Source organism: Saimiri boliviensis, chromosome 14, assembly GCF_048565385.1.
Source record: "Saimiri boliviensis isolate mSaiBol1 chromosome 14, mSaiBol1.pri, whole genome shotgun sequence".
Classification (NCBI taxonomy): Eukaryota; Metazoa; Chordata; class Mammalia; order Primates; family Cebidae; genus Saimiri; species Saimiri boliviensis.
In genome coordinates this window covers 39,023,912-39,045,395 of record NC_133462.1, presented here as the reverse complement: position 1 = coordinate 39,045,395, position 21,484 = coordinate 39,023,912, and the positions used below count along the sequence as shown (strand labels likewise).

At 57.6% G+C, this 21,484-nt stretch overlaps 3 protein-coding genes across 4 annotated transcripts; 1 reads left to right on the top strand and 2 right to left on the bottom strand.

Moving 5' to 3' along the window:
• Positions 1-403: 403 nt before the first annotated feature.
• Positions 404-12,321, bottom strand: XAB2 (XPA binding protein 2). Its single transcript, XM_003938883.3, has 19 exons — positions 12,246-12,321; positions 10,479-10,627; positions 10,066-10,189; positions 9,583-9,780; positions 8,481-8,615; positions 8,222-8,386; positions 6,839-6,983; positions 6,275-6,426; positions 5,716-5,835; positions 5,016-5,147; positions 4,376-4,507; positions 4,178-4,291; positions 2,726-2,888; positions 2,442-2,632; positions 1,707-1,829; positions 1,425-1,596; positions 1,081-1,210; positions 882-991; positions 404-797 (listed from the first exon to the last, which is right to left on the bottom strand). Exons 1-19 carry the CDS (start codon positions 12,294-12,296, stop codon positions 736-738), a joined length of 2,568 nt encoding a protein of 855 aa, XP_003938932.1. The 5' UTR covers positions 12,297-12,321; the 3' UTR covers positions 404-735.
• Positions 12,322-12,527: 206 nt separating this feature from the next.
• On the top strand, positions 12,528-14,407 carry PET100 (PET100 cytochrome c oxidase chaperone). Its single transcript, XM_003938887.3, has 4 exons — positions 12,528-12,630; positions 13,365-13,451; positions 13,616-13,639; positions 14,261-14,407. Exons 1-4 carry the CDS (start codon positions 12,604-12,606, stop codon positions 14,342-14,344), a joined length of 222 nt encoding a protein of 73 aa, XP_003938936.1. The 5' UTR covers positions 12,528-12,603; the 3' UTR covers positions 14,345-14,407.
• Positions 14,403-21,446, bottom strand: PCP2 (Purkinje cell protein 2). 2 transcript variants are annotated; one of them, XM_010349558.2, is made up of 6 exons: positions 19,198-21,446; positions 16,465-16,665; positions 16,197-16,290; positions 15,502-15,616; positions 15,180-15,304; positions 14,405-14,597 (listed from the first exon to the last, which is right to left on the bottom strand). In XM_010349558.2, exons 3-6 carry the CDS (start codon positions 16,245-16,247, stop codon positions 14,478-14,480), a joined length of 411 nt encoding a protein of 136 aa, XP_010347860.1. In that variant the 5' UTR covers positions 16,248-16,290; positions 16,465-16,665; positions 19,198-21,446; the 3' UTR covers positions 14,405-14,477. The 2 variants fall into 2 exon arrangements, with proteins under 2 accessions (XP_003938935.1, XP_010347860.1); XM_003938886.3 differs by having other exon boundaries at positions 14,403-14,597; positions 16,197-16,665.
• Positions 21,447-21,484: the final 38 nt, after the last annotated feature.

The following is a 21,484-nucleotide window of genomic DNA, read 5'->3' as shown; positions in this document are numbered from 1 at the left end:
ATCCCACACAGCTCAGCCCTCCCACTTCACTCGCTCCTCTCCAGCCCTGTCACCTTTCCGCAAAGTCCAAGCCAACGGACCAAGCCCCCCCACCGTGTCCCCAGCTGCCTCCTGCCGACACAGCAGCCTGTGTGACCCGTTCCAAGTACAAATCTGATTATATCCCTTGATGCTTAAAACCCCTTAATAGCCTAGAGCCTGATAATGGCTTCCCAGGCTTAGGACTAAGGACCACGCCCTGGTGCTGGGCCATGCAGGATGTCTGGCACCCGGCCCCCCTCCAGGCACAGAAGCCTTACTAATCAGTTTCCAGAGCTGGGCCAGAGCCTGCCTGACTCCAAGGCTCGCTCTGACAGTGGGTGCCATCCCAGGAGGTGGCAGCTGCCTGGGGCCACAGAAAGGGCTCTGAGAGGCAGGGGCTAGTGAGACCTGGGGAGCCAGGGACCGGATCACCCTTCCACAGCCACAGAGGCTCAAGGAGGGTTCTGGGCAGGACCCACTCCACAGCCCCAGGCAGAGGAGGGACTGGCCGCCCAAGTCCAGAACTGGCTCTGCTGGGTGGGGCTGGGTGGTGTCTGGCCTGGGGCCCGGTCACCCCACCTCCCGCAACAGCCAATCCGGGCCCAGGGCCAGGCACTCCTGAGCTGCAATCCCTCGGGCACCTGGGTAGCAGGAAGAAGGCTCAGACCACGATGTACAAACACAGCTGTATTGGGGGAAGGGAGGAGGGACGGGTCAGTCTTCTTTCAGGCTCCCAAACACAGCAGCTGGCACGCTCTGCTGCTCTAGCCGGACCTCTGTGGGGGAGATAGGAGGCGGTCACCCTCCGGGCGATGTCCTATCCTGAGGCCCGCCCTGCCCTGCCCCTGGCGGGCACTCACCATTGGGCTCCAGGTCCATCTCGTCCTCGTCCTCATCCTCGCCCAGCTGGATCTCCTCCGGGTTGACCTGCTGCGCCAGCTCTGCCAGCTCCTCCCTGGAGGCGTCACTCCTGGGGACAGGACAAGCTGCCTCAGTTCCCCACTACAGGCCCCCATGGGGCCTGTCCCTGTCCCGTCCCCTCCCAGGACGTGCCCTCACCTCACGAACAGGATCTTGCTCTGGGCACGCAGGGGCTGGTCTCGCTCCGCCTCGGCGGCCAGCTGTTCCGCGCGCTGTTCCAACAGCTTCATGTCATCCATGCCGCTCTGCCCAGGGGCCAGGTCGGACACTGCAGGGCAACAGCAGAGGCGTCGGTGCCATTGGGGTCCCTCCCACACATCAGATGCTGCGCTGAGCCGGTCCCCCAGGCAATGGCCCTGCCCTTAAGGAGGTTCCCGTGAGGCCACAGGGCTCCCAGATCCAGAAGGCCCAGGCCAGGTCAGGCTGAGATGCCCCAGATTAGGGACCCAGCCGGCCGAGGTGAGCGACGGCCATGTGCTCACCGGTGCCCGTGGCGCTGCCCGAGACCTTGAGCATCTGCGAGGCCATGAAGTTGACCTGCGTGTTGTATGTGGCCTGCACGCTCCGCCGGATGCGCAGCATCTCCTTGATGGTGTCCTCGTTGCCGTGCCGGACCTCAAAGTCCTTCCACGTCTGCCAGAACGCCCCGGTCGTCTGTGCGGGGGGCACGGCAGGGCAGGGGTAGGGGCATGTGCTCATGAGCTGGCTGGCTCCACCATAGCCCCCAACCCAAATACCCATCCCCCCACAGCCCCCAGCCCTACCCGGGGGTCGCAGATCTGGGAGCAGAAGCTGTAGATGGCCCGGGCACGGTCAATCTCCCCCAGCTTGCATTCCATGTCTGCAAACCGCAGGCACATCTCACGTGCATGCTCGTCCGACAGCACCTGCGCATGGGGGTTGGGGAGGCCAGGAAAGGGGGGGCCACAGGGAGTGAGGCCACGGGGAGTGAGGCCGGGGAAAGTGCAGCCTCGGGGAGTGAGGCCACGGGGAGTGAGGCCGGGGAAAGTGCAGCCTCGGGGAGTGAGGCCACGGGGAGTGAGGCCGGGGAAAGTGCAGCCTCGGGGAGTGAGGCCAGGGAAGGTGAGCCTGGGGGCAGTGAAGCCTCAAGGGGAGTGAGGCCGAGGGAGAGGGGAGTGAGCCCGGGGAAGGGAAATAAAGCCAGGGGGAAGAGTAAGGCTGGGGTGAAGGAGTGAGGCCTCCAAGCAGTGAGGTGAGGTAGAGTAAGGTGGAGGGAGAGTGAAGCCAGTGGGAGGGAGTGAGGTAGGGGGAGGAGGTATGAGGCTTTGAGGGGTGAGGCGGGGTAGGGGTGGGGCCAGGTGGGAGTGAGGCTGCAAGGAGTAAGGCTGGGAGGCCTTGAGGAATGAGGTGGGGGGGATGGGGGTGGGGAGTGAGGCCGCAGGGAATAAGGCCATGGGGAATGAGGGGGTAGGCTCTGGGCTCCCAACCACACCACAGCCATTCCGGAAGGCCCCTCCCCAGCCCCCTTCAATGGGCACCTCGATGGCCTTCTGGTAGATGCCACGCGTGTGGGTGACCCCGTAGATCTCGGCCGCCCGCTTGATGTAGATGTTGAACATGTCGTATTGCTGCGCAGGCTCCACGGCCCTGGTAGCGCGCTCATACACGGCCATGGCGTGCCGGGCCAGGCCCCACTCCTCCTCCAGCTGTGCATACAGCAGGTACAAGGCTGTGTGGGCAGCGGGGAAAGGGCAGCGCGGTCAGCCGGGGCCAGTCAGAAATCCGGCCTGCCCGCCCCCCGCCCCCCGTCTGCCCGCCTCACTCTTGGCGTATTTCGGTGGGCAGCCGTCTAGAGCCTGTTCAAACAGGTCCCGTGCCCGCTCCAGCTTGCGGCCCCCATAGCGGGCGATGAATTTGGTCAGGTAGGTGCTCCAGATGTCCGACACATTGGGCCACTTGAACAGCGAGATGCCGCGCTCGTACGCCTGTTGCCAGAGGGATAGTCACACGTAAGAGCCTGTGGGTAGAGACCACTGGGCAGCTAGGATATTCTTGGCCACCCCTGTAGGGAGCCTGCGGGGTCTCGCTCAGGCCCTTCCCTGTCCACGCCTCCCTGTCCTAATGGCAGTTATGGGGTCTGTGCCCTGCACCATCTTCCTCTGTGACAACCCGAGAACAGGGTGCCATGAGACCTGCGAAGCAGTCTGGCTCCATAGCAGGTGACGGGTGAAGGTGGGTGGCTCCCCAGCTCCGCTGACCCTGGCTGCCAGTCCCCAGGGAGGCCACACCCCCAGCAGACGGGCAGGCAGCAGCACGAAGGTGCATGTACAAACCACATTTGTGTATCTGCACAAAGCCCACACGATCCATAGAAACACAAACGACCGCTCTGGCCTCGGGACAGGACCTCGACACAGAGACAGGCAAGACACCCCATGGTCCCTACAGGCCATCTCCTAAACAGTGGGGCAGGCAGAGCCCACACACACTGGCACCAACGCCCTCCCCACGAGTCATGGGTGTACATGGAAGCAGGACCCTGTGCCCCCACAAAACATTGGTAACGCTGAAATCTTAACCCATAGTACCTCAGGAGGTTCATTTAAAGACGAGATAATTTACTTAAACTGAGGGCGTTAGGGGCTGCCTAATCGGTTATGACTGACACCCTTTCAAGAAGAAGAAATTAAAAAATTTTAAATTTTAATTTTAAGAATTTTAAAAAGAAAAAATTTTGCTGGGCAAGGTGGCTGACACCCATAATCCCAGCACTTTGGGAGGGCAAGGCAGGTAGATCACGAGGTCAGGAGTTCAAGACCAGCCTGACCAACAGCATAAAACCCCATCTCTACTGAAAACACAAAAATTAGCCAGGCGTGGTGGCGCAAGCCTGTCATCCCATTCAGGAGGCTGAGGCAGGAGAACTGCTTGAACCCACGAGACGGAGGTTGCAGTGAGCCAGTATCGCACCACTGCATTCCAGCCCAAGCAACAAGCAAGACTCCGTCTCAAAAAAAAAAAAAGAAAAAAAGGAATTCCACAGTGACATGCACAAAGAAAGCGCCACACAAAGCCACAGGGAAAAAGCAGCTCTGTGTAAGCTGAGGAGAGAGGTCTCCGGAGGAACCAGCCCTGCCCACGCCTCGATCCCAAACTTCCAGCCGCCAGGACTCGGAGAAGCTGGGTCTCTGATGTTCAAGCCGCCCAGTCTCTACTGTGTCTCGAAAGCCCCAGCAGACCTGTGAGCTGCCTCTGGGTCCGCTCTGGCCCTCACCTTGAAGCTCTCCTCGAAGTACTTGTGCTCCTCCAGGAACATGGCGTAGTTGATGACGATCTGGGGTGTCGCGATGCGCAGGTCCAGGATGCGGTCATACACGGCCTTGGTGGACTGCAGGGATGGGGAAGGGACAGGTCGGAGCTGGCTCTGGAGCTGAGTCCGGGCCCCAGCCCTCCCTGGCCACAGGCAGCTCACCTGGAAGGTGCCGAGGCTCTCCTCCAGGTCGGCAAGCATGGACCACACCTTCAGCGACTTGTACACGCGGTTCTGCACGGGCTCTGAGCCGTCGAAGTACTCGGCCCGGCGGGCAGGCAGTGCCGTGGCCTTCTGCAGGGGGAGAGGGCAGCCGGGGAGACACTCAGGGGCTGTTCCCAGCCCTGGCCGTCCAACCCGCAGCCCCCACCCCAGAGCCCGGACCTGTTCTCACCAGCAGCCCCCACCCCAGAACCTGGCCTGTTCTCACCCACAGCCCCCACCCCAGAGCCCGGCCTGTTCTCACTTGCAGCCCCCATCCCAGAGCCCGGCCTGTTCTCACCCGCAGCCCCCACCCCAGAGCCCGGCCTGTTCTCACCCGCAGCCCCCACCCCAGAGCCCGGCCTGTTCTCATCCGCAGCCCCCACCCCAGAGCCCGGCCTGTTCTCACCTGCAGCCCCCACCCCAGAGCCCGGCCTGTTCTTACCCGCAGTCCCCCCGCAGCCCCCATCCCAGAACCCAGCCTGTTCTTACCTGCAGCCCCCACCCCAGCGCCCCGGACTGTTCTCACCTGCAGCTCCCACCCCAGAGCCCAGCCTGTTCTCACCTGCAGCCCCCACCCCAGAGCCCGGCCTGTTCTCACCCGCAGCAGCCGCAGGGCCTCGTCATAGTTCTCGTGCCGGAGCTCCAGCTCCCCGCACTGACACCACACGCTTGCCAGGTCATCCACCTGCTTGAAGTTCACCTTGGTGGCCTTCTCCAGGATGACACGGGCCTGCCGGGGAGAACAGAGGCCAGGCTGACACCCTGCCCGCCTGGACTGCCCCCACCATCAAGAGTCAGAAAGGCGACTGTGCACATAAACGTACAGGCACAAACATGCATCTGCACACACACAGCCACACACCAGCATGCATCCAACCACGCACACATGCACATGCAGGCATCCTTACATGCAAACACACACAATCACACACATGCATGCACCCACATACATGCACCCAAACACACACACACACGCACAGGTACCCTTACACAACACCCACGTGCACACACATGCATACAACCCGAACACACACACACACACAGGAAAAGGCACCCTTACACACACACACAATCCATGCACACACACACGCACCCAAATGCGCACACGTGCACCCACATACACACACCCTTACATGCACACACACACACAAGCACACACATGCAGGCACACATCTATGCACACCCATGCAACACATCCATGCACACACAGGCACACACACATCCATGCACATGTGCACATGCACATACACATCCATGCATACACACACGTACACAGGCATACGCAGCAGGGTGCTCACATCGTCCAGCTGCCCGTTGTCCTCATAAAACTTGGCAAATGCCACCCACAGAGTGTGGGGTTTGCCTGTGGCCTTGAAGGGGTCCACCGTCTGCACAGCCTCTGTGTAGGTGTTGATGATCTGGGACAGGAGGGAGGAGGTCATATGGGACTCAGGACCTTGCAGGTGACTGTGGGGGCAGAGCTGTGTGGGGGCAGAGTTGTGGCTCTGAGGGGCAGGGCCTGGAGGGTGCCGTGGCCCCTGGGGTAGGAGGCCGGGAAGGAACAGTAGCCCTGAGGGGTGGGGCCAAGAGAGCCCTAAGGGGTGGGGCCAGGAGAGCGATGGCCCCCCCTTCCCCAGGGGGCAGGGCCAGGAGAGCTGTCGCTCTAGGGGCCAGGCTGGGACAAGACAAGAACCCCAAGAACAGAGGTAGAATAAGACCTACTAAGCACAGTCAGGCCACTAGGAGGTGACACTATGGGTAAAGGTGGGTGGCTCCCCAGTTCTGCAGAAAACTGTGGCCCTGAGAAGTCGGGCCCCCGTGGCCCTCAGGGGCAGGACTAGGGCAGGCTTCGCACACCTCCCGGGGACGGCCCTGGTGCAGGGCGACACGCTTATGCCACTCGTGCACATGGTGTGGGTTCTGGCGCAGCAGGACGCTGTTGAGGAGCAGGGGCCGCCGGCTGATGAGCTGCTCGAAGCGGGCTAGGCGCAGTTCCAGGTCCACATCGTCTGCGAGTTACAGACATGTTCATGAGGGTCGGAGACCCAGGCTGCAGGTCCCCACGTGCCACCACCTCTGCTCCCAGCCCTCACTCTGCTCCAGACCCTAGCCAAGTGCTCTGGGCCCTACATACTCAGCTTGGGGGTCTACTTGAGCCCCACCCCCAACCCCAGCAGATACCCCATCCTACCCCACTGTTCCCCTAGCCCTCTTGCCCTGCCAGGCTCTGACCCAGGCCCGAGACATGACCCCATTCTTGGCTCCTCCAAGACCCCCACACCCCCTGCCTCCACCCAGCCTCCTTCCTGCCCGGCCCCCAGCTGAGCCTCCTGGGGCTGCTCCACCTAAGACATGACCCGCCCCCACCCGCCAATGTCCACTCAGCTCTCTCCCCACCAGCCGGGGCCCGCAGAGGCTGACCCTCCTCCTCGCGCCCCAGCTCTGACGCGGTCTCCATCTTTGCGGCGATCATGCTCTCCTCGAACTGGGCGTAGCTGTCAAACACCTGTGTGAAGTCCCGCACGGTCATCACTGTCCGGATGGCCTCCTCGTACACGTCCCGAGCCTGTGGCGACCCAGGGAGGGGGAGGTAAGAAGAAAGTGACACAGGAGACAGGCAGCAGCACCCTTAGCAGCAGCCCCACTCTGCAACCCGAGGGCCTTCCAGGCACCCCCATAGCACCTCTGGCCAGTGATCCCAGCACAGAGCCTGGGAGTCAAGTCTTCTCACCCCTATGCTGCTGGGGTGATCCTGGCACCTCCTCAGTAAACCGGGTGACTGCCCTCTGTGCCCAGTGACCTCAAGGCTTGACTGAGACACGTGTGTGAATCACTTGGCACCCAACGGGTAGCCAAAACCCCCACTGCCTAGGGGTCCACCCTGCAGGGACCTTCACCTCAGCTCATCCTCGGAGGGCTCAGACTTTGCTCCAAAGCACCCCTCTCCCCTGCCTGACCCTCTTCCGCAGTCCGACCATCCCCCAGCTGCTCACCCACCCCAGCTCAGGCCCCCTCTCTACCCAGCCCTGACGGGTCTCACCCTGCTGCCTCCGACAGCCTTGGCCTACACATGTCCCTGGAAGAGGCGCTGGGAAACACATGCCTGCTCCCACCCCACCGGTGGCTCCCCAGTCAGCAGCATCGCCAGCCCGTTTGGCTCGAAAGCCTCCCAACCTATCTTCTCTCGGTTCCTGTGCTTCCAGCCCCATTCTGCTCCCACTGCCCCAGGCCGTCCCCTGAGCTTCCCGTTCCAATGCCTGACAAGACCCATAGTCAGCTGGCCCCTGAGGGAATGGCCCTCACATGAGGTACCTACTCAGTGCTGTGCCTGCATCACCGTGATGACTGGTGACGGGGGGGACTGCCACCCTGATTTTACAAATGAGGGCTCCCTCCCTCATTTCCTTTTCTCTCTTCTCTTTTCTTTTCAAGACAGTGTTTCACTCTGCTGCCTAGAGTGCAGCGCTGTGATCTCAGCTCACTGCAACCTCCACTTCCCAGGTTCAAGCGATTCTCCTGCCTCAGCCTCCTCAGTAGCTGGGATTACAGGTGCCCACCACCATGCCTGGCTAATTTTTGCATTTTTAGTAGAGATGGGGTTTCACCAGGTTGGCCAGGCTGGTCTTGAACTGCTGACCTCAAGTGATCTGCCCCCCTCAGCCTCCCAAAGTGCTGGGATTACAGGCATGCACCACCACACCTGGCCACAAACGGCACGTGTTCCACTTGTGCATGTGTCAACGTATGTCCGTGAGTGTCGGGAGACCCTGTCCTGAACCCAGAGCCCCATGCGCTGGTGTGCACCTTCTCAAAGTGGCCGCTGCGGATGTAGTAGTCGGCGAGTGAACACCAGAGCTTGCCCAGTTGGTCAGTGAAGCGGGTGAGGCCTCCACGGATGATGGCGTCCACGTTGAGGGACTGGACCTTGTCTGGGTTCTGGGAGATGAGGTCGCACAGCTCGTGCCACAGCTGTAGGGCATGGGGCAGTGGCAGAAAGAGTCTCAAGCTCAGTCACAGAGCAGGGTGGCCCTCCCACCCAGCTCCCAGTTCCCGGGAGGCCCACCTGGTAGTTGGACTTGCCAGCCTTGGACACGAAACGCTCATCGTTCACCACTGTGGCCAGGCGCTGTGCGGCTTCATCCAGCCGGTCACTTGACTTGAGGTACTCGATGTACTCCTCTGCACTCTCGGGACTCAGCTGGGGACCGACCCACCCCTCCGGCAGTCAGTGGGGCGGCAGGGCCACACCCACATCCCCAAATTCAGTGGCTCTGGAGCGCCCCCCACCCATTTACCACCGTCTTGGACAAAAGCAAGCCCTGTCAAACCAGCCTCAGCCCCACTAGTCCAGCCCCGGTTCCTACTGGTCTAGCATCAACCCCATTGGGTTACGTACTTAATCCACTATGGGTCCAGCCTCAGTCCTGACTAGACCATCTTTGGACCTTCTGGGTTAGCTTTGACCCACAAAGAACACAGCCCTGACTGCAGTGGTCTAGCCTCAGTCCCAATGGTCCAGCCCTGGTCCTTTTGGGTTAGACTTTACCTTCCACCCATAATGGGTCCAGCCTTGGCTCCAATGGTCCAGCCTCAGTCCTGACTGTTCTAGCCTTGGCCCCTTTGGGTTAGCCTTGATCCCATGGGTCCGGCCTTGACTACGGTGTCCAGCCTGGGCCCCATGGGTCTAGCCTCAATCCTGACTGTTCCAGCTTAGACTCCAAGTGTCACAGAACAGATACTATAAGTTTGAGCAAACCGCGCCACACTCCCACCCAGATGGCGATTCCAGTCTCCACCCTGCCTGCTGTACGTCCCCCATAGTTCTCTCCACCTCCTATGCTTGGCCCTCATGGCTGTGGTTTTACTCTGGTTCATGCCATCAGCTCATATGCATCTGTCTTCCTAGTGAGACTAAAAGGTCCGTGCAGACAGGGAGTGTCTTAGTCACACGGTCCTCAGCACCCATCTCTATGTCTAATATGAAACTGGTATAAGCAAACTGTTTGGAAAATAAACACAAGAATCATGAACAACAAAATGCAAGTGTCTCCAAGAGCCTCTTCCCACATACTGTCTGTTGGGTGGCATCCTATACAGAGCTGGTGTCCCAGTGAGGCTGTTTCTGGAAACACTAACCTGGGAAGCAGCGCACCTGCTGGGCTCACCTTGAGGAAGCGCCGGTAGCCACGCACAGCTGTCTCGGGCAGTGGGTGTGAGCGCAGGAAGCGAAGATACAGGGGCCAAATTCGAGAGTGCTGTGTGATGGGCAGCGCCCGGAGGGCACGGTCGAAGGTGCGGCGGGTGTGTGTGACACGCCCCTGGTCCATCAGGAACTGGCAGTAATCTAGCCACAGACGGGGCATCTGGGAGTATGGGGAGAGGCGGCTGGGGCTAAGCCATGGACTCCATGACCTGGCCACAGACACTCAATGTCCTGTGGCTGAGCCACACCTAGGGCCACCACATAAATGCAGGAGGACCAAGAAACCCCCAGCTCCAGGAGAGTCCAACCCAACTTCCCATGCAGAGAAGCAACAGGACTCGAAGCCCCCATCCCTATTATGCTGAGCCCAGCCCCCACACCCACCGCACCTACCACCATGGAGTGAGCCCCACCTCCCCACTCATCCCCTCGCCCAGGCCCAAACCTTGTGCATGAACACAAAGGCCCTTTCATGACAATTGTTGACATCTTCATAGGCAGGGTCGGTCACACAGCGATGCTTCACCTGTGCCCGACGTGCCTTCAGGTATCGGTACCAGAGTTTGTAGCTGGGGAACAGGAGGGGACAGATGCTGATTGGTCAGCTTTATGGACCCTCCCAGGACCACCTGCCCTGCCCCAGTTGGCAACTGTGGGAAGAAGGGGTATAGGTGGGTGGCATATCTCAGCAATGACGGGACAGACTGGGACATCAGGGAAGGTGTGCTGACCCATCAAAGGATTTACAAGTCAGCTGACGGAACACAAAGCAATCACCTGGGACCTATTTGCCAGTTTTGTTATAATTGGACCAGGTGGGGTGGGGGTTGATGGGCAGGGCAGCTGGACCATTCCCACCTGCAAGGCAGGAGCTTGAGTGCCCGCTCGTACAGCTGATTGAGCCTGGGCTTCGGGGAGCCCTGTTTGAACTCAATGTAGCGGAGCCAGCATTTGACAGAGAACTGGTTCCGCATGATTTCTTCCTCATAGGGGAGGTCCTCTTCCTCCTGCCAGGGCCAGGGAATGGGAAGAAGAGAGACCTACCCTCAGAGCTCGCGTGCAGCACCACCCCACTACTGGGGCTCAGGTCCAAACTCTGGACTTTCACCCAGATCCCACCACCCACCAAGGAAATCAGGTCACTAGATGCCCAGACACCAAGACACTGGTCCAGAAGAATTCGACTCCCCACAATTGAACCCAAACCATCAGACTTCTCAGTCATTAGGGCTCTGGGCCAGGCATGAGTTCGCATCACCACCTGCTCTCTCTGCCCCAGATTATCAGACCCCTTAGACACCAAGGCCCTGGCCCAGATGACAGGCCTCTGTCCTGGACACCAGACCTCACTTCTTCAAAACATGCCTCTTCAGCTGGGCACAGTGGCTCACGCTTGTAATCTCAGCACACTGGGAGGCCGAGGTGGTCAGATCACCTGAGTTCGGGAGTTTGAGACCAGCCTGACCAACCTAGAAAAACCCTGTCTCTACTAAATATACAAGATTGACTGGGTGCGGTGGCTCACGCCTGTAATTCCAGCACTTTGGGACTCCGAGGTGGGCAGATCACCTGGGGCTGGGAGTTCAAGACTAGTCTGACCAACATGGAGAAACCCTGTCTCTACCAAAATTACAAAATCAGCTGGGCGTGGTGACACATGCCTGTAATCCTAGCTACTTGGGAGGCTGAGGCAGGAGAATTGCTTGAACCTGGGAGGCAGAGGTTGTAGTGAGCTGAGATCGTGCCATTGCACTCCAGCCTGGGAACAAGAGGGAAACTCCGTCTCAAAACAAACAAAATTAGCCGGGCATGGTGGCACAAGCCTGTAATCCCAGCTACTCCTCCCAGCAAACCTCGGTCTCCCTCCCCCCCCCCCAAAAAAAAGTACCTCTTCCCAGATACCAGGCCTTTAGCCTCTCAGCCTCCCACTGTCACCACCCCAGGCCCAGATAACCAGACCTTTATCTTATCCACCAGGGCTCTCAGGTCTAGATTCCAAAGCACTCTGCCCCAGAACTTAAAAGCTAGGCTTTTATCTCGTAAGAGGAGTTATGGTCCAGAAGCCAAGCCTGTAACTCTGGACACCAAAAATCTGATGAAGATGTCATGCCTCTACTTCAGACAGTAAATATTTCATCGGCCATCGCCTCACAAGCTCCACATCACCAGGGTTCTTCTAGCCTGGCTAAGTCGTTACCCCAGAAACTGTAAGGCTGCAGTCCAGGCCTAGACCGCTATCCAGAAAACCAAGCCTTCACCGCAGAAACCAGAGCTCAGGCTTCGTAATCATGCCTTTACTTCAAACACCAGTCTTCACCTCTCAAAATTCAGTTACGCCATCTCCCTCCTCTCCCATTCCCTGTACGCCCCCATTTCCGCCCCTGGCTTGGGAGGCTAGACGCTTCACTTCGACAGTTTTCTACTCAGACCCCAAATTACGCCACCATTCTTTCCTCCTGGCCAGTCCGGTGCGGACATCACCATCCGGTCTCTGGCCCGTTAGAGTTCCCAGCCCAGCCTAGCAGCTTTGGCCTAAACCCCCTTGGCGAACAGGCCCCGATCCCCTGCGGCGTCCAGGTCCCAATGCCCCAGGGCAGGCCACCCCCGGCAACTCTGTGGACTCACGAAAACAAGGTCCGGCCGCTCGGGCCGCGAGAGTCGCGCCATCACCACCATTTTCCTGGACGCCCAGGCACAGTCGAGAGTCGCGCACTTATGACGTCTACCATTGACAGCCCGCCCCTTCGCGCCAGACCCACTTTCTATTGGCTAAATCCTTCTTGACTGACAGGCCCGCGTTGCTGGCCTCCGTTTCGAAGACGCCAGCGACCGGAAGCAGATAGCGGCGCCCGAAGACTAAGTCATCAGAACACACATTGGCCAATCAGCTTCAGCAGTGGAGCGTGAGAAACACCAATGAACTTCTGTCTTGCTGGAATGTCGGCTTTGGGCGGAAGTGGCTTTCTTGACCGGGAGAAACGAGATGGGGGTGAAGGTGGAGGTATTTCGGGTCAGTGAACACAGGAGTGGGTTGGGAGGCTGTGCAGGGGATCTTCCTGGATCTGAGGATGAGGCTGGAGATCGGGGACTTTTCAAGGGAAGAGGGCGCTCCAAGGAGAAAGCTCTTGAGATTTGAGAGGAACCTTTCTGGTTGGAAATCCAGGAGAGGGGACGCTAGGTTGGGGTTCTCGGATTTGGGCTTCTGGGCTTGGGGGCTGTGAGAGGGCTGGTGTGAGGAAGGACCTCAGAGAGGGGTGACCAGAGAAGGGGGCTCTAAAGAAGGAAGACTTAAGATCCTGGGGCAGCTCTAGGGCTCGTGGTGGGTGGGTATCTCTGATAGGAAGATTCCTCTAGACTTATAGAGAAGTACAGTTGGAGAGTGAGGCCTCCTGAGCTTGGGGGTGCTCCCGCGATCTTAAGTGGGGATGAGTAATGAGATCTCCAGGAGATGCTTTTGAATGTAGCTGCGGCCTGTATGTGTGTGTGTGTCTGTCTGTCTGTCTTTGAGAAGAAGTCGCCATTTCAGAGGGGACTTTCAGGAATTAGGCCTCCTGGATTATAGGAGTTACGCTTTAGGGCGTGAGGCTTGGGAGTTCTGGAGTTCTTGGGGAGGCCCTGAGGAGGAGCTCCTGGACTAAACAGTAGAATGGGTCCCCCAGGCTCTGAGCAGCCTCTGCATGTTGCTTGGCGGGGAGTGGGGGTCGGGCAGCGGGAACTCACCTCACCCACCCTCTGCCATTCCAGATGGTACTCTACCTCACTTTTCCTGTGGCTATGTTCTGGATTTCCAACCAGGCCGAGTGGTTTGAGAACGATGTCATACAGCGCAAGGTGGGCATAAGAGGAATGTCCAAGGGTTCATTCCAGAGGTGGGAGAGGGTGCAGGGCACCAATCTGCTGGGGACCCATGTTTGCCTCCCATGGGCCTACCTTGCCCTGGGTATGGGGCTCTGGAGGCTCTTGACTCGTGTCCCAGTTGTGACTTTTCCCTACAGAGGGAGCTATGGCCGTCTGATAAGGTAAGCGATCTCCTCTTCTTCCTACCCCGGGGATGGAGGAGGCTGGATTCCTGTGTCCAGGATGGGTTTCAGATGAAAATTTTAGGCTGAGTGCAGTGGCTTATGCCTGTAATCCTAGGGCATGGGAGGCTGAGGCAGTGGATCACTTGAGGTCAGGAGTTCAAGACCAGCCTGGCCAACATGGTGGAACTCCATGTCTACAAAAATATCAAATTTAGCCAAGCGTGGTGGCAGGCGCCTATAATCCCAGCTGCTCGGGGGGCTGAGGCAGGAGAATCACTTGAACCCAGGAGGTGGAGGTTGCAGTGAGCCCAAGACTGTGCCACTGCACTCCAGCCTGGGCAACAGAGACTTCATCTCAAGAAAGGAAAATTTTATCCTCGGCCATGAGTAGGGAACTGAGAGGAGAGGAGTGGGTGGTTTCCTTATTGCCTTCTGGAAGAATGAAGCGGATCCCACTTGGACCCCATTGTAATTGGCAGGGGGCTTCCAGTAGAGACACTGAAACTTGAAGCCGTGGTCTGGGCAGGGTGGTGAGAGAGTGGGAGTGGGATCTAGGCCCTGAGGTGTGCACCCCTCCACTGTTCCGGTCCCCCTTCACCCCTGCTTCCCCGCCCCTAGCGTCAGGAGCTAGAAGAATTCAAAGAGAGGATACGGAAGCAGCGGGAGGAGAAGCTCCTTCGTGCTGCCCAGCGGAACTCCTGAGGCCTCCAAGTGGGCGTCCTAGCCCCTCCCCTGATGAAATATACACATACTCATTTCCTTGTTGCTCATGGAAGTGTTTTATTTCTTTTATCAGCTTTTGGGGGCCAAGTGAGGCCCAAGAGGGCTCAGGCCCTCAGGGGGCTTGTGTTGGGGGCTGGGGGCTGCTGTTCCGACGGAAGCCAAGAGCAGTCGGGTCCTGAGGGGTGAGCAAGGGTTGGGGACTGAGGGTCCCAGCTCGTTTCTGTGCTCCGTCCTGTGGATGAAGAGGGGTCAACCAGGGGGAGGGCTCAAGGGCAGTGCCAGCCAGAGGTGGCAAACATTGGAGAGAGAGTGCTGGTGGGCACGGGTCCCACCTCATCCTCAGCACTGGTCTGTGTCTGCCCTCAACATCTGCCATTTAGGGTGGTATATGAGTGTGAGGTGGCAGGTCTTGGGGTCTTCGCTGGGGTCTTGATCAGAACCCGAGCTTCATGTATGCGTGACATCAACACATGTGAGTATGCAGATGTACGTATCCTGTGCGTGAGCTCACACGCCCTCCTCCCTGGGATATCTTCCTGGGAAGGGGTCCTATTTTCTCCCTTTGGCCTCTCCAGACTCTTCAGACTTGGGGGCAGGAGGCACAGTTCCAGCCGTGGGTCTGACACTGGCATGGCCCCTGTATAACCTTGGGCCACTCTACCCCATGCTTGGGCCTTGGTCCTCCTATCTGATGTCAGGGCGGAGGATGGACAGAGGTGGGGCAGTCCCTATTCCCTCCTGGCTGGGGTGGGGGGCAGGATCGGAGAGCACGGCCTGGTGGGTTTCTCCTCGGTGCCGACAAAACATCACATACCTTGGTCCCCACGGGCTGGAAGCCAGGCAGGCTGCTGACTGTCACACGTTGGTCATCCATGCGGCGGCCCTGGGTGCTGGCCAGCATGTCCATGAGGCTGTCCATCTCAGGTGTGGGGCCACTCTCTGTGTGGATATATACAGACTTCAGAGGACACAGCTGGACTGGCGTTCGCAATCCCACCCCTTCACCTCCACGCAGATGCTTCAGGGTGCACCACCACCTCCCACACGCCGTGCCCCCAGGCCCTCCAGATGACCACTTGCCCTGCACTCCCGCCCCGTTCATGCCCCGTGGACAGCACCCCTGTGCCCATGCTCACCGCTCTTGGTGGTCTGGCCTGGCCCGCCCTGCAGCGAACAGCGCTGCCCCTCCATCCGGTCACCCTGCACGTGGCTCAGCAGATTGAAGAAGCCCTCCTGGTCTGGGGAGCCCGCCTGAGGACAGACTTGATCAGTCTAGTTGGCCCTTCAGCTTGGGGGCCCCTCCCCAACCCTCCCGGCCCGCTGGCTCCACCCTGACCCCGGGGCCTGCCATCCCCTCTTCCTTAGATCTCACCATGGTCCCTGCCGATCCCCTCTGCAGAGCTGCTCTGAATGAGACATGAGTCTCCTTCCCAATCCCGGCCCCCGCCCCAGTGGCCCCAGTCGGCAGTGCCACTTCACGTGGTGCCGCCTCAAGGGACAAGCTGCGATGCCAGCATCCCGCCGTCCTGGATTGGGGCCTGAGGAGTGTGGCCTGAGAGCTGGGACACGAATCAGGGAAACACGGCCCAGGAGCCACCCCCAGGTCCCAGCATCTCCCGTCAACAGGGGTCCACATAGAGAGCTCTGCCCTCTGCCCTGGGGCTGGTACTCAGACCTCCAAGCCCACCAGCCCCTGCCTGCAGCCATAACTGGATCAGGGGGTCCTAGGAGACTCACTCACTAATTAGGTGCCCTACAAACTAATTAGTCTTGTCAATCATGGGCTCTGAGACCTTGAGCTGGGGTTGGGGTGGGGGCAGGGCCCTCTCACCTCTGCACAGTGGCCCGAGCCTTCCTCTGTCTTCTCCTCCAGATCCATCATGTCACTGGACTCCAGTCACTTTCCTGCTGGCCTCTGTCCCAGCCTGGTGCCAGAGAGGGCCTTTTAAACGTCTGGGACGTGGGGGTGTGCCATCTCCAAATCCCTAGCTCATGCCCCATCTGCTCCCACCCAAGCTTAAGCCCCATAAAGATCATCCAGATAATTGTTTGCCCACAACGATGCCGGATCTGGCATGGGGGGTAGGGGACAGGGTGACCTGAGCTTGGACCTTGCTGGACCCAGCAGCAATGACCGGACCCCCAAGGACTGTCGGGTGTGGTGTCACAAAAGGCCTGAGCAGCGTCCCCACAGTTGGAGAAGGCAGGATAGGGTGGTAGCTGGCTTGGGTGGGGACTTGCAGGTGTCCCCAGCCAGCCACCCAGTTCTCTCTGCTGGCTCCTGGAAGGGCAGCTGCCACCTGCAGTCAGTAGAGGAAGAGGAGGTTGGAGTCAAGAGTCCCCTTTTCTGCCCCCCTCCCTCTCTGCACCCTCCTCAGACACCCCCGGCCAGCCTGGCTCCAGCTCTGTCTCCTTGGCAGCAAGTCAAGCGGTCTCCTGGCCACCCTTTCCTCTACTCACTGTCCCTGGGTCCCCGTGCCACCCAGATGCCAAGTTGAGCTGTCTCCTCTCATCTATCACCCCAGCCCCAGGTGGGAACAGGAGGCGAGTCTCCCTGGGGACAGAGGCAGGCGAGGAGGAGAGGATGTCCCCGCTTTCTCCCCTGAGCTGCTGTGGCTTTCCCTCAGTGCCCAAGGAGGGGATGCCACTGGGAGGTCCTCATCCCCTTCCCTGCCCTCCCCAAGACACCTTTACGTAAACCAGTGGAAGTTTCATCTCAATGAATGGGCTGAGCTATCACCACCTCTCCCCGAGGCTTCCCTGTTCCACCAAGGGCCAAGTTCACACCCTCTTCCTCCATGCAAGGACGGGTCCCCCTCCTCAGTGCATGTAGCCCTCTCCTTTCCTGGGACTCCCAGACCAAAGTGTTACAGACCAAATGGCTTAGAGCAACAGATTTTATTTTATATGCATACATATATATATTTTATAGAGATGAGGTCTCACTATACTGCCCAGGCTGGTCTCAAACTCCTGGGCTCATGTGATCCTCCCACTTTGGCCTCCCAAAGTACTGGGATTACAAGGATGAGCCATCATGCTCAGCCTTTAATTTTTTTTTTTTTTTTTTTTTTTTTTTTTTTTTTTAACAGAAGATGTATTGAGCTAACGTTCTGGAGCCCAGAAGCCTGAAATCAAGATGTCAGCAGAGCTGTGCTCCCTCTGAAAACTAGGTCTCAGGATCCCTCCTTGCCCCTCCCTGGCTTCTGGCAGTGGCCTGCTGTCCTTGGTGTCCTTGGCGTGTCATTGCACCTCTTCAGTCCCGGCCTCTGTGGTCACATTCTCCCTGTGTGTCCCAGTCTTCCTATAGCCATCTTTTTTCCCCCCAGCCACCTACACAGAATCAGGAGACATCTGATGATCTTACAAGGATACCAGTGACGCTGCATGAGGGGCCACCTACTCCTGCATGATCTCATCATCACCGCTCATATCTACAATGACCCCATTTCCAAATAAGGTCCAACTGGGAGATACTGGGGATTAGTACTTCATATCTTTTGGGAGTTGGGGTGGGATGGCTGGCCCTATCAACTCTCCCTCCCCGCAAGGGGTCAGGCTGAGAAGCTGGAGGTGGTTGGTTCCCCTCTAGGACCTGGAGGGGCCCCTGCCTTCCCCTGCTCAAAACTCTTTCCTGGGCTCCAGTTCTCAAGACAAAACCCAAACATCTTAGGATTGTGGAAGTGTTCTAAAATGGATTGTGGTGATGAATGTACAACTCCAAAGATACTAAAAGCCATTGATTTATGCCCCTTAGGTCAGCGAGTTACATGGTATGTGAATTATATCTCAGTAAAGTTGTTAGAAAAGGAGGAAGGGGCAGGGCGCGGTGGCTCACGCCTGTAATCCTAGCACTTTGGGAGGCCGAGGCGGGTAAATCACGAGGTCAAGAGATCGAGACCATTCTGGTCAACATAGTGAAACCCTGTCTCTACTAAAAATACAAAAAATCAGCTGGGCATGGTGGTGCGTACCTGTAATCCCAGCTACTCAGGAGGCTGAGGCAGGAGAATTGCCTGAACCCAAGAGGCGGAGGTTGCAGTGAGCCGAGATTGCGCCATTGCACTCCAGCCTGGGTAACGAGCGAAACTCTGTCTCAAAAAAAAAAAAAAAAAAAAAAAAAAAAAGGAGGAAGGGGCAGGGTGCAGTGGCTCACGCCTAAAATTCTAACATTTTGGGAGGCCAAGGCAGGAGGATCTCTTGAGCCTGGGAGTTTGATACCAGTCTGGGCAACAAAGAGAGACCCTGTCTCTTTAAAAAACAAACAAACAAACAAACAAAAAACAACTCAGCTGGGCAAGGTGGTGTGCACGTGTAGTCCCAGCTACTTGGGAGGCTGAGGTGGAAGGATCCCTTGAGCTCAGGAAGTCGAGGCTGCAGTGAGCTATGATCATGCCACTGCCCTCCAGCCTGAGCAACAGAGTGACACCCTGTCTCTTTACAAAACAAAAACAAACAAAAATGGGGAGGAGAGAGAAGAAGGAACAAAGGAAAGAAAAGGAAAGGAAGAAATAGCCAAACTCCTTCCTAAGGTTGCCAAGCATCCTGGTTTGCCTGTGACTGTCCTGTTTTTAGCACTGAAAGTCCTGCATCTTGGCACGGGGATGGGTCAGTCAGACCTCATCCTATAGACGTCTGACCCCTACTGCCCCCACCCTCCCTCCAGCCTTCGTAAGTTCGTGGCCCCTCCCTTCTCTACTGGACATTGCTATGGGGCTGCTTCTCCAATTCCTTCAGGGATAACGTCTAAAGGCTCCTTCCTTCTTCAGAGAGGCCCTCGGGAGTCACCCTCAATAAAGTCCCCTCCTACCCCTGCCTTTCCGGGTACTCACTGTCACATCAGTTTATTTCCTTTAGGGCAGCACTGATCCTTTTCTTGTCTTCTTTTCTTTGAGACAGAGTTTCGCTCTTGTTGCCCAGGCAGGAGTGCAATGGCGCGATCTTGGCTCACCGAAACCTCCACCTCCCGGGTTCAGGTGATTCTCTTGCCTCAGCCTCCCGAGTAGCTGCGATTATGTAGGGGGGACAGGAGCCAAAAGCCTCAACCTATTTCTATATAAATCATGAAGAAGAAAGTAACTAGAAATATGACTGTAGTAGTTATTAGCTATTCACATGTGATCTTAGTTATTCACAGGTGATCCTAATTCTTTTACTAATGCCTCTCAGGTCAGAAGTGTGAACCTGGGGACACACTGTGAAAGGAATGACCCTAAGGCAACACGCTTTAAGCCCTTTGTCATGCCCGCATAAGGGCTGCTGGAGGGCGCCTTGGTGTCAGAGCTGGGAAAGTGCCCGCTGTTTAGCCAGCTAGGGAAGGAGCCGTCCAAGATGGCCGAGACGTCTCCTTCCCCAGAGGAGTTAGGAGAAAACTCGGCCCCTCCAAGCTCTTGCAGTAGGCCTGATGCTGTCAGGAAGGCCCTCAGACATCCGGGGGCTTACCCGTCTCTATGTGATGCTGTTTCAGTGGTCACGTTCCACGTCCACTCTCATGTTCTGCTTCTGCACCTGGTTCCTTTTTTCTTAGAAGAGATAATCAGTAAAAGAATATGAATCTTAATGTCTTTATTCTTTCCTAACAAGTATGGAAAAAGTGCTGACGCATAAGGCTCCTTACTTTATCTCGGCTACCTGAAAGTCTTAAGCCCCTACCTGTATGACACGTGATGTACTTGACCCTATCACTGCCACGCCCTATCTACCCTGCTCCCAGTCACTGACCACCAGGGCCACGCCCTACCTACTCTGCCCCCAGATTTGCAACTCAATAAATCGAGAGCGTCTAGGCATTCGGGGCCACTGCAGGACTCCACGATTTGGTTGGCAGTGGACCCCCGGTCCCAAACTCTATTTTCTCTGTGTCTCGTGTCTTCTATTTCTACAATTTCTCGTTTCCACACCAGCAGAGAGGGGCTGGACCCTACGGGATTACAGATATGCACCACCACACCCGGCTAAGTTTGTATTTTTAGTAGAGATGGGGTTTCTCCATGTTGGTCAGGCTGGTCTTGAATCTGAGCAACAGAGTGACACCCTGTCTCTACAAAACAAAAACAAACAAACAAAAATGGGAAGGACAGAGAAGAAGGAACAAAGGAATAGAAAAGGAAAGGAAAGGAAGAAATAGCCAGGTGATCCGCCTGCCTCGGACTCCCAAAGTGCTGGGATTACAGGCATGAGCCACCGCACCTGGCCGCATTGATCCTTTTTTATCTCCCGCAGACCTCTAGGTCTGATTCACTCCCTATGTCCCATGTAAATGGCAGGGGGCTTGGTACCTTTATCAACACGACCACGTGAAGGAACCAGCTCAGACCACCAGGAGTCTATTTGCACACATACCTCGCACCTGTAATTGGAGACCTCATTTGTATGGGAGCTGCTGGGGCTGTGCTCTCTACACCGCAGGACACAGCAGAAGCAGCCACTGAAATTTCAAGTCGAGTGTGGATGTGTGTGTGTTTGCCAGCATTTGAGGGCCTCACTCTTCCCATGTGTGTATCAGCATGTGAATTCGATTGTTGGCTCACGAGGGTAAATGTGGCTGCACCCGGAAGAGAGTAAGACTGTGACAGGCGCTCCCTGGGGACAGGCTCCCGGCTGGAATCCCAGGAGGCTCACTCGTCGTGGCCTTGGATTAGGGATCCCGCTAAACCTTGGTTTCCTCCTTGGCAGCGCACTCCAGGTCGGGGGCACGGGCAGGACTGAATGACAATTACATCCAGGTGTCTGCACACAAGAGGTCTCCCATCTTCCTGAATCCATTAAAAGTTATCCAAGCTGCTGCTGCTTCTACACTTTGAAGTACAGAAGGCAAGTGGGTCAAGATCCCAGACCCAGGCAGTGGTGGCCTGGTGGCGTCGAGTGTGCACCGTGTATCTTGCAGACAAGGAACAGCCCGGGGAAGCTGGAGGAGTTATTGCGCTGCGATTCCGCTTCGCACGCAAGCCAGGAAGTGTGTGTCTGAACTCCCATCTGCGAGCGTGTCGTCGAGGTGTGCTCCTCCAACGACTTCGTGCTCGGCAGCGCGGACGCACCTGCCGGTCTTCCCGGCGGGGACTCAACTTCCTGGGCCCGGGCGAGAACCAACGGCGGGGTGGGGCCAGGTGCGCAGGGGGC